Raw genomic sequence first — 12,577 nt, forward strand, 5'->3', positions numbered from 1 at the left:
TCCAGTGAGGGATTAGGCTGCTGCAGACCTCTGAACACAAAGGTTCACCTAAGCAACAGCATTCACCTGCTGCACACTTAGCTAACACTGTACACTGGGCAAACAGTCCAGCATTGTGGCATGGCTGCTCTTCCTCGCTTCTGAGGACAGGCCACTATCTTAGCCTTCAATTTCCAGCTGAAGAAGAAACACTTGACCCCTCAGCCACAAACCCTATGAAAACTTTCCCATTAATTAATTCGCCTCTAAACTCCTTGAGCTCCGCTCCAGTGAGATTCTTCAGCACTTGCCCAATGCTAAACCTGCAAGCAAGCCCTCTGTATTATTGCCTGTATTATTTCATACTGCTCTGTGCACCAAAGGAAAGTGCTGTGTGAGGTCTTAAATACAAGTACTACCTTCCATTTAGATGCTCATTTTTTATGTCCTTTCAGAACTATCCTGGATACACTGATACCTCCTTAGTACATGCCTGTTGCCAAAAGCACCACCTGGCTATCGACACAACCTGTGTTTTCCTGAATGCACAAAGTGATGCACCTCCATACACTGTAAATAATATATATTATAATAATTTATATATGCCCTTCAGGCAATTATTCTGGGGAAAAGGGGAGAACACACCTAATTTTTAAGAAACACAAGGTAAAAGCTGTACATTGGGAAGAAGAAAAAAAAAAAAATCGACCTTTAGGTATCGTTTTAAGTAGAAGAGGATATAACTAAGATTTAAAAGGCTCTATATGTTGTTATAAAAGATTTTCTCATTTCAATCTTATGCAGGTCAATTTACAGCAAGCACCAAATTAACAAACGTTATTAAATCCTCCATGCAAAACCAAAGTGTCCCTGTGCCTTAAGTGTTCTGTTCAGTCCGCTTCATTGTGGCTCATGTGCATGAGTCAGCAGTTCATGGCACAAGGGTCACTTTTGGACTTCCCTGCAGAGTTAATAACTCTCATTAAACAGCGTCCAAACTCCTCCAGGATCATGCGCTCTGCTGCAGCTTTCGATTTGCCCATCTTTTCCGCTTGCTCTGCCTGTGCAAGAAGGCATTCGCAGGTTGCATCAGCTACCTCCTTGGTTACAAATGTAAAGGGCAGCCTGAAACAGACAAAAACCCACTCACTCCCAGCGAAAACACACAATGCACTTAACTTCAGGGCTGGGCAACTTTTTAGTATGAGGACTGATAAGATTTCATCTGTCCCATTGTTCCCAAGGGCCTTTAGACAACCATCGGTGAGTAAATAAGTGACAGTTACAGTCAAATGAACTGGTAGGCTATTGTACTTTGATGCCTGCCTCCATCGATGTGTATTTTGAAACAGACTTTGAAATGCCCAAGTGGATAGAACAATTCTCTAGATTTTACTACAATGGCAGCTCAAGGATTACATCCTCTCAGTAAAAGGGACACCTGCACTTCATGCTTTCTGTAAGCACACAGGCAACCATGAGAAGACAATGCTAAATTGCATGCTTGTACACAGCCAAGCTTGGCAGACCCTAGGTTCCACAGAAAACATGGTTGTGTCAATGAAAGGCTCCATTCACCTGAATGTTCCTGCTTCTACAACTTATGCAGATCACATTCAAAGACGACAGGGACATACTTGTCACATACATCAGAAAAAAAAAACCCGTAAGCAGCAACCAAACCAAGGTGCTGCATTAACTTACTTCCCACCACTGCTGAGTGTTGGTGTTGGCCTCGTGAGCAGATCTGAGATCTGGGAAGATAACTTTGTCTTTGCAGCGGTCTGCTGCTGGACCCTAACTTCTGCAGCATCTGCTAAATGCATCAATGTCTTTCGCTCTGGGCTTTCTTCAAAATTTTTACAGCCGATGCATTTGCATATGGAAGAACACATGATTTTTGCCTGAAAGAAACAAACAAAACATGAGAAATCTGTTGCAACATTGACTCCCTTTATGACAGGCCACAAAGAAAAGGAGATCTTGCTTTAATCTGTTATCAGTTTAGCCACTCGAAGAATGCCTTAAGCAGTAGTCTTCCCTCTCAATTCTCACTTCAAACCGAGATGCCTTCCCAGAATGTGTACTTGAATCAAATGCAAATCAATGGTTTCCCACTCATCCCTTTTTTCACCAGGCTACTGTTTCTGGTGGAACTGAGGTGGCTGAGCTATAAGAGGGGTCAGTTTACCACTGACATCCACAGACTGATCAGTTAGCTCATGCATGAATGACTTTTGCCTTTGTGTTCCACATATATGTTCTATGTCAGTCCTAAGGACTTGGTGCAGTAGGTTTCTTTGGGAAATACTCCTCTTCAGTAAAAGACAAATCTAAGCCCATGTTCAGCACTGCTATATGGCTTAAAATGAAACTTTACAACCAAAGCAATCAATTTTGCCACACAAATGGCTTTCTACACGCAAACTGCTGGAAGCAGAAATAAACAAAAAAATTACAGCAATACAAAGAAGAGACAAAGCAAATCAGCGAAGTCGTAGCACTAAAGGGAAAAAGCCAATATCTTTAAGATGAGATAATGCTTCATACCTCGTAACATTCGCAGTAGTTTTTGAGACATCCCGAGCGTTTACAGTTACAACCTTTGCTGTGCCTCCGATCTGATTCTCCTTCCTTTCCTTTCCCTATTTTGGGCTTGAAGGCTTCAGGGTTTCTGTCAAGGCAGGCCTGTCAATGCAGACCCAAACGGTCAGTCACTGCTTGTGGGGAGTAGAATTTAGAAGCACAATTAAAGAACTTAAGCCTTGCAACATGGAGATCAGGCAATTATACACCCACTTCTGCCCCTTACTGGAGGTTCAGAAGACTCAAGCTATGTGGCTTTCATCCCAGCTGTCTTTGGAGGCAAACCAAAAGGTCAGCTGTCCCATCACAATGCTCTGTAGGTGCATGCCAAAATCTGTACACATGGGAACATGCTCTTAGCTTCAACTTCAGAAGGGCAGAGGAGGAAGGGAAACAAAAAAACCCAAAACCAACGAAAAAAAAAAAGACCCCCTCACCTTTATTGCTTTTTGCCTATCATTTTCATGGTCCAGGTTGTTATAACAGTTTGTACAGTTGCAGTTATTGCAGAATTCACCATTTGCAAAACAATCGCAATACCTGAAACAGAAGATGCAGAAGGCATTTATAAACATGACCATTACACTGACATTAATACTGGTGGGCAGTGGCAGAAGTGCCCAGCCTGGCGATGCGCACATGCACCAATCAGAGTAAGGGTTGTCCTACACTCAACTCCATGTGTAGTTACCAGAAACAATTTAAAGGGACAAGTATGTGAATAAAAAGCAGCAAAACACTGACCAGGAAAGTCAATTATATTGCCATGCCTTGTATGTACCCCTGCTACCTCCTGCTGAAAAATCAAGATCCCACCACCTCACAGATCTGATACATGATAGCACCACATTCATCCCCTACTCAGACATAGCTCTGGGCTATGACAAACTCAGGCAGGTTTCAGTGCTTCCAGTACCACCTCCAGCTGTAGCTGATGGAAACTGCTGATCATCTTCAGCTGCTTTTCAAATCCTGCTGGGAGTGCATGTTCATTTTTAGGAGCCTAAACCCCTTGCAAAACTGGCTACCTGTAGCTTGCCCAGGGCAATACTACAAGAACTAGATTAGGGTTGCCTTAGAGTCTACTACAATCCTCTATCTGGTCAAACTGCATTTTGGTGACTTTTCACATCCTGAATGCTAAAAGCATCCAGGGACAAACTACATAAAAAGCTTTTACAGCCTGTAATAGCTCTCCTTTCTGTCCTGTTTAAAATTCAGTAGTGGAATGGTCTTGGTTTCCAAAACAAACAGCACTGGCATCAACCCAAAATATCAGCAAGCAAATAACTTCTGAGTTTTCTTCTTTGCAGAACAGGCTATTTGCCTACCTTCAACATTCATTTGGGGAAAAGCAACTCACCTTCCAGATGGGAAAAAGTTTTAGTAGTAAGAAAGCACCTTTGCTAGAGTAAATTAGCCAGTTGCTCTGCACCAATGCCTAGCCACTTAAAGATATAATTACAGTAATTTACAAGAAAAGTTCACTTCCAAACAGCATTCTGAAGGTGCAAAGCATCACCAGCGACATTGTTATTTTCCCAGTATTTCTGGAGCATTCAGGCACCAAAGACTAAAAGAAGTGGAAAACTCTAGACATCTACTATATATTTGGCACTATAAAGTCAGTCATGTATATATTAAAATGTTTGAAGAAACAGCTACACGTCTTCCCACTTACCATGCCTTTGGTGCAAAAGACAATTTTGAGGCTAGGAAGAACAGGGCACACCTCCCCACATAGGGGTGGTGTGCATTACATGAAAAGAAACCCAAGCTGAAGAGTTTTAACACACTTAACTTGGGTTCAGATACTGCTGCATCACTTTCCCTTTAAGTAGCACACCACTGATTTCCTCTTCATTGTCTCGGATTCAGCGAACCACAGATTAATTTTACTATCTCCTCTTGATATTGCCCCCCCCCAAAAAAAATTAAAAAATAAAAAATAAAAAAATCAGTAAACTGACTTTGCCTCGAGTTAAAAAAAAAACCAACCAAACAAAAAACCAGCTTAGCATCTCCTTGGCTTAAAATGCTTTTGTGTCAAATTATTACAAAGACACTGAATGGAAGGGCAAAATAGCTCATGAAGCTGAGCAAGACTCAGACCTATCAGTGAAGAATCATTTGTCTATTTGATCATTTAAGAAAAGATACACAGCCCAATTTTTCTACATTACTTGATACAGCATGGCATTACTGATGCGCTTCACCGAAGTATGGTAGGTGCCCACTGATGATACCATGAGATGTCATTTCACTCACAGCAACACCAACGCAACTCCAGCTGCTGAGTGGAATTGGCTCCACCACACACAAGGCTACAAGGTTCAAAATTTATAAAATGATAGGGTCCGGATAGCTCACAGGAGCTGCAAAATGACGTAGGCACTGCAATATCTTCACCAATACCAACAGCAACTTTAAATTAGCATCCAGACGTAACATTTCTGACATACTTAAAAACATTATATTTTAATACTTGGCATGAACTAGTGATGTCTAAAATAAGGCTTAAAGAAAAACAACAAAAAAACCCAAGTTGTACTTACAATTTCAAACATAGAGACTTAGTACAATTGCAAGGCTTCCTGGGGCGGTTTGCAGATTCAGAAGGAATTATTCTGTGGAGGAAAAAAGTGCATCTATATGTACACACACACACTTTATCAGTTTCTTCTTACTTTAAATACAAGTAAATGGCTTGTAATACAAACTTTGAAAAAAATCTTTCTATTCCTCTTGCATTAGGCTTTTGGCTGACTGTGTTTAAGTAACTGTTATATATAGTGCCTTTCCAACCCAGAAAGAGCTGGGTTATCTGCTACAAATCTGGCTGCATGTCTGAAGTAGAAATGAGGCTTAAAACTAGAGTAAGCATCATAACTGAAAACTGGAATCAGAGAAAACTTCCTCAGAACTCCTCTACAAGGCAGAGGGACAAGATCCAACCAACATAATGTGACCATGCCTTTCCTTTTGTTCCAGTTGGATTTAAAAAAGCAGCTCCTCGATAATGGAAAAGCAAACCAAAACATCACATTCAGTTTATACATAAATTTTATATTAGACAGTCCTTAACTGCTCTTAAAACTTGTATTTTGTGTCACTAATCGCTTTTGATGAGATTTGTTCCATCTCTGTCCAGCAATTTCTGCACGTAATACTAGGGGGATTAAATCAAACCCATTCATTTGAATAGCTGCATCAGGATTTGGGATTAGTTTGAATCAGTTGAGGTTGCAACAACAAAAAGCACCTTGGTTTTTACAATTTCCAGCAAACAATAACACAAAACAAGTGTGCAGAACAGCTAAGCCTGTTGGCTTAGCAAAGGGAAAAAAAAAACCCAAACACGTTAGCCATTATTTTCATCCTTAAAGGAAAAATACAAGACTGAAAAAACCCAAAGCCTCCTATCAGGATCCATTTTGGGCTTTAGTTCCATTTTGCTGTTCAGCTGGATTTCTGCATGTGCTAAGCATCCTGCTTTTATATCATCCAGCACTTCTTTCCAGTAATGCCAAGAAACAGTTGAGGCCCATAGCTCCCAGGTGTTGATGCAAAATGAAAAATAAGCAACACGGAGCTTTCAGGTCAACTTCCTGCTATAGGTGTTCGAAAAACAAAGGGAAACAGAGTTTTGTTCAAAAGACTGGCTCAGTTGTTAGATAGATCCATGTCCTTTACTCAGAGGTAACAGCCATACCACAGTATACTTGTTTTTCTTGGAAAGCCCCCCAAAGCCAAACCCCAACACCTCAGTCCCACCAATTCTTACAACAGGACTGAAAGAAAATGCCGATTCAGCAGCCCATACTGCAGGTTTGGGGGTTTTTTTTGTATGGTGATGGTGGTTTTGTTTTTGTTTTGTTTGTTTGTCTATATTTTTAAAAACTCTTCACAAAACACTCACCCATTGAATGGTAGCCGTGCTTGGGACTGGATACTAGATGTTCCTGTAAAGCCAGTGTTGCTTGCTATAGATACATATGATGATTGTTGTAGCTAACAAAACAAAAAGGTTAATATGTAACATAAAAGAAATTAAAGTATACACAGGAGGATTTGTAGCTAGTCTTTCAATAAGCTTGCCAAATATTGTAATAAAAATAATATGCTTGTAAGCAGTTTTAGAAATTTGCAGAACCTCCTACCTCCATACTTGGCAGAAAAACATTTTAGATGATATTTTTGTTCTCTACTACAGTGTATACAGCCATACAGATAACACAGACTACACACAGAAATGTTCAGACCACAAACAGTTCCAGCTCCTAAAAACATGCTCATTTCCCCCTCTTCTTTTCGTAAGCAACCCTGCCCACAATGAAGAAGGATCCCTTCCTGCACAAATTACTTTATTAGCTTCCTTAATATATAAGCCACTTATTATGGAAACAAATAAATGCAAGTAAGATTATTTACATTCCAACTTCTCTGCATACCTGGACCCACAGTTTGTTTTTCCCATTAAAAAAAACCAAACAACCCTCATAAGAGCCTGCCAAATGACACTGGTTTGGGCTTCCTTCTTTTGTATTATCTACGCACAGCCACTTTCTCCTGCTGGGACAGTTTCTGAAGGCAGACTGGCAAATAACAAGATACAGACATACTGGGGCCAGGCCAAAGGGGACAGATTGCGTCTGAATCACAAAACCTCTGAGGAGAGGTGCAACAAATGGTATTTTTAGTTTAAGATAATATTTGTGGAAGTGGAATGGAAGTATGCGGTAAGTGTCTTTAGGGACAAATTGCAGCTGAACCAAAAATTAGATTGGTGCCACTAATGCCATCAGCTGACAGAATCCTTGTTAGCACAGAGACTGACCGTTCAGCCTTCAAGCAGGACATTTCATTTATTTTCCAATTTGTTCTGAATGCTAGTCAGATCTTGGCAAAGAGGAAAATCCTAATTTCAAGACCTGTGCTGGGGAACAAGAACCTTTAACAGTAAGGCAGCATGTTCCACAGCAGCACCATTTCCTTATGTATCTCTGGGTTAAGAGCATACCTGTGTGACGTACTGAGCTGGAAGGACTGCATAGCCAACGTTTCCTGTGCCAGGTGCTGGTGCCAGTACAGTGCCCGGCGGGAGGTTGGTGAGGTTGGGCTGTATCTGTGGCAGTGGAGTGGCTGGCATAATAAGTCTTTGTTGGGGCTGGCTAGTAGTAACTATCTGGGAAGTTGGGTTGACTGGTTTGGGCACCACCTGGGAAAAAAAAAGAGGTCTTTATGAAATAATTGTTTTATTGATTCAGAATGCACTTTTATTACGGTAACATTTCATTATGGTGCTGAAACCAAACTTTTTTTTTCTATCCAGCCAAAATAAGTTGGGAATATACCTTTTACATTTTGCTCACCTGTTTCACAGTCTGTGCTGGCACTATGGGAACAGACATCCGCACCGGGGTTGCGTTCACCACCACTGGCTTCGCTAGTATCAAGAAACAACATCACATTGACACACATTCAATCTAAGTCCACAGTTCAGTTGTCTAGACTTTCACATGCACATAATGCAAAGATACTTAGTACTGTAACTATACACTGAGATTAACTGACCAAACTCATGGCACGTAACACGCCTAAAGAAAAGGTATTTGTAAAGAGGTATTTGCACAAGTGTGTCCACACGTTTCACAGCAATGGTTTTTATTCCATCACAACTCCATAAAGAATGGACAGAAACCTGCAGAAACATTTTGTGCTTCTAAAGCATTTTACATGGAAAGATCTTTGTGTTGTGGGAGTTTTGGTAATATGTTTGTGAGCTGTTCTGACTTCACACTTTTCATACAGAGGACGCAGGACTTGCCATCAGTCATCCACAAAGCTGGTAAACTAGGGAAAAGCAACCTCAAATGCTCCAAGGATTCAGGCTCAACTACAGAGCAGTCTGACACAGAAAAACCAGAGGTAACAGCAGAATATGAATCCTTTCAAAAATTTATAGGAGTCTACCACAAAATCAAGTGTATCTGGCAGTTTTGAAAGGTCTTTGTTACATTCTCATTTTAATCCTTACAAAGCAAACAAGAAAAAAGCCAAGAAAAACTTACTTCAGACAATACTTCAGCACCAGCACTTACCCTGTTGAAGAGGCTGTGTATTCGTACTGGGATTCTGACTGGCTGACTGGGTTGAACTATTGGCTGTCGTGGCAGTTACGAGTCGGACATAATGAAACTTGCTTCCAGGTACCTGAATCTGCTGAACATTGGGTGCAGTTGCCAAGGGAATAATTGTCTTAAATTGAGATGTACCCACTCCTCCTACAGTAATGGTCTGCACTGCTGATTTCACAGCCTGCTAAGCCAAAAACAGACAGCATAAACTTATTTGTACAAAGGCAGAAAGAACATCAGCATGTTTGTTCCTCAATTTGTTACCGAGCAACTCCTTAATCCATTTGTATCCTTGAGAAGCAAGTCAGTTATCCCCATTTTTGCTTTCAAAAACAGTTGCAAAGAGATTAGATGACTTTTAACAGCTCAGAGCAAAGCAAAGAGTTCCATTTTCAATATTTTAACCAAACACCACAGTAAACTAATATTTACACGAGTAGGGTGACTCAGTCCACTTCCTCAGATACAATGTCTGCTGACTAACACTTCAGCTGACTACAGAGCAGATGGCTCCATTTATATTCAAAATGGAGCAACAAACCAACCTAGAAATATTCCTACTAAAAAAAAATATATGGTAAAAACTTGCAAAAGCGTGTCAGTCTGTGGCATTATTTGTCCGTGTGCACAGATATGTCCCGTTAAGACTGTTTGCAGTTAATACACAGAAATCACTGTGCAGCCCTTGAGGAGGAAATGGAAGAGAGTCCATAAACTGATAACTGACAACATGAGAAATAGAGAACAAGCTGTGAAATGAAAGCAGCAAGAACAGTGAAGAGAAGCAAAACAAATTTACTGAGAAAAAAAAAGCAAAAATGAGAAAGCAGCAGAGTTCACCAGACCTGTGCTACCTCAAAGCTGGGGTAACAGTACACCTGGAATTTGCAAGACTTCATCTCTCCAATTTCTCTCAAACTATGAATTAATAACAAGTAAATATTTATTTTATTCATACACATTTATAAGTCTGATTGATAATGGCCCCTTTTTCCAGCCTTGCTGATAACCTCAAATCTTGGTTTATTCCTCCTCTTTCCCGTTCCATCTGATTTCATTTGGAGTTCAGCCTTTTATTCTCAGTATCTTAATATCGATATGAAATGTATCATTGTCGTTAAGTTTTAGTACTAAATGTAGTTCATAGTATGATGTGACTGTTTTTTAGAACATTTTCCCAGCTTTCAGCAGCTATAGGGATGAAACCTCAATTTGTACATATTTCACTGGAAATATAAAAATATAAACCCAGTCTTTTAAGGAAGGTGTTTTCTTGTTGGTTTTGGCTTTCCTCCACCCCTTGTTTGTGTTTTTGTTTGTTTTTGCTTGTTTGTTTTTTAATATACTGAAACCTCAACAACCCAGCATAATTCAAAAGAAGCACTATCTGCAAGCACAGACACAGCGTAAGTGTCATCACAGGGAGACCAGCATGGTGAAAGCTCCTGCAAGCAGACAAATTAGTGGCTACCATCCAAGGACAACTGGGAAAACTGTAAAATTGAAGTGACAGTTCTTAAGCTCAGTGAAGACAGGTGAAACCCTTGTGTTTTTTCAGGTAGCTTTGGATCACAACTCAGTATGCATACCATACAGGCATCTCCATTTGGTCACTTAGAGTGCTTGCATTAGAGTGAATCAACCTTTTAACAGCTGTTTTAAAAAGACAATTTTGCCAGTTTTACTCTGGGGAAAAAAAACCAAAACCACAAACAAGAAACCAAATCACACTGGTGTCCATGTCCTCATATCACCATTCCAATTACCACCTGTATCCTTGAGCCTGGCAAAATCTGAGTCTCTGGTCTCGTGCTGTGCATGCAACTGTGTCTACGCTGCTGTATCCACTCTGCCTATTTACAGTCATGCACATCCCTTCATATTTACCAAAATAGGAATACAGACATTAAGACAGGAAAAAATTCACCTAAGATTAGAAAACAGGAATAAAATAAGAACAGCAGTCTGTAAGAGAGGTCAGTTTTATTTTGTCATTCACTAATGTAAACCAATTCATCAAAGCTATTATGGAAAACCTTGTTATTTTTCTAGAAATGAGACAAGAAATTGGTAATTTCTAATTCTGTAGGCCTTACACCACAATGTCTTGCTTATGCAGACCTCTACCACAGGAGTGCGAACTCCAGTGTTGCAAACCTCAGAAACACTTGGAAAGCAGCCCTACTTACTGGCATAGAAACACCAGCAGAAGAGACAGAACCACCCAAAGAACTCTTCTTCACATCATAGGGAGCCTTTCAGACGATTTGGAAGATCCAATGTACAGAGAAAAGAACTGTGGGCTTTCCAGGTTGGAAAGCTGCTTTGTAACCACATGTCCTTGTACTGGCTTGCACCCCTCGACTGAAGAAGCGTGTGCTCCTTGGGGCAACACTTTTGTCAATAAAGCAAACACCATTACAAGAACACATGGAGACTGACCACGGTCAATGTGCAGTTCAGCACTCCAGTTTCCCACAAGCAACGAGACAAGACGGAAATGCAGTAGAAGACAAAGGAAAGTCAGTCTGTACCTGGGCGGTTGTGTGGTTCACAATAGCCTTCCCAGGGGAGGAGGGTGCTGACTGCTGCACTGTGAGGATCTGCTGTCCTAACGCTACATTCAGTGGGACGCCCACCGTCTTCTGGGGGGAGCTGGGAGGCTGGGAGGCCACTGACACCACTGTTAGCTGCTTGGCAAAACAAAGAAGCAGTTTAATTCTCTGCACAATAGAGAGGACCCTGCACATACACCTCCCCTTCCTCATGAAAGTACAGCTCTCCACTGGTACATAGAGTTCTTCCCGTGAACAAGGGTGCTGTATTTAATCACAACTCACAGAGGTCCAACCAAGCAACAACAGTGCACACATGTTAGAAACTTCAAGGTATTGCTGGTTTCCAGCACCGAAAGGTCCCTGCAGAAAGCTAGCACTGCTTCTGGTTTTTCTTTCTTTTTTTGTTTATTTATTGGTTGGATGGTTTTGGTTCTTTTTAAAGGAAACTAGCCCACTGAAGCCTGAGCAAGATGAACTTTCTGAATAACAGCTTTGTAATTGGCATCATGACTACTTAATCATAAGTGGAAATTTTAAAGGAGGACTGTGGAAAGTAACCAAAAAAAAATAAAACCATCTCACCTTCCACTATTGATTCGGCCAAAGTACAACAACATCAGTATTTTCAAATCTACTTTCCAGACTGCTGTAGAGATCCGGTTTTCTGACTGCATTTCTCCAAAAGTGCAGTGTTTCAATACTCTATTCTATATATCCACACCGCTTCCAATGTTGATTTTCTACTTTTTGTTCTAAATTTCCTTCTTTATGTTTCAAGAAAACTCCCAATTTTTAAAATAACTTGTTTTTAAGATACTTAGAATTGCTTGTCTACAGTAAATTCAAGACGTAAACTCAAGGAATCTTTTCTCCCCCACTAATTTTTAATTTTGATTCTAGATTTTTCCCCCCCTCACTTCTTCCCCATGTTTCTTCCCTGACTAGTAATTTCCAGACACAAGTCGTTCGCTTCATTTGCGTAACATTACATAGCTAAAGCACAGCTAAACCAAGAGAATCTTTACTCTTAGCTAGTTTCTATACATGATATTTAGTCTGGAACACTATGCATCTTGGTTGCCTTCAGAGACTCATTCTTTCTCCAGCAGTATTTGTCTTCTCAAGACAATTTTATCAAGCTTAAAATACAAGCTTCACCATAACGCTCATCCATAATACAGCTTACAATGGATGAGTTACCTTTTCCATCTATTGCTCACCTGTGCCAAACTCCAGCTCTGTATTTGTCAAGGACCACTGTAAATCCCATTTACATCAGACATGATCAGAGATCACAGAATCACAGAATCGCTCGGT

At 40.5% G+C, this 12,577-nt stretch overlaps 1 protein-coding gene across 1 annotated transcript; it reads right to left on the reverse strand.

Annotated features, from left to right (window-relative positions):
- Positions 1–746: 746 nt before the first annotated feature.
- On the reverse strand, positions 747–11,392 carry LIN54 (lin-54 DREAM MuvB core complex component; the record flags this gene model as incomplete). Its single annotated transcript, XM_010188068.1, has 10 exons — positions 747–1,104; positions 1,684–1,883; positions 2,530–2,667; positions 3,003–3,105; positions 5,121–5,192; positions 6,485–6,576; positions 7,586–7,783; positions 7,938–8,011; positions 8,667–8,883; positions 11,237–11,392. Coding segments are annotated over 10 exons (1,452 nt in total), but the record flags the coding sequence as incomplete, so codon positions are not given.
- Between the last annotated feature and the right edge of the window lie 1,185 nt (positions 11,393–12,577).

Source organism: Mesitornis unicolor, unplaced genomic scaffold (genome assembly GCF_000695765.1).
Source record: "Mesitornis unicolor isolate BGI_N332 unplaced genomic scaffold, ASM69576v1 scaffold49987, whole genome shotgun sequence".
NCBI classification, from domain to species: domain Eukaryota; kingdom Metazoa; phylum Chordata; class Aves; order Mesitornithiformes; family Mesitornithidae; genus Mesitornis; species Mesitornis unicolor.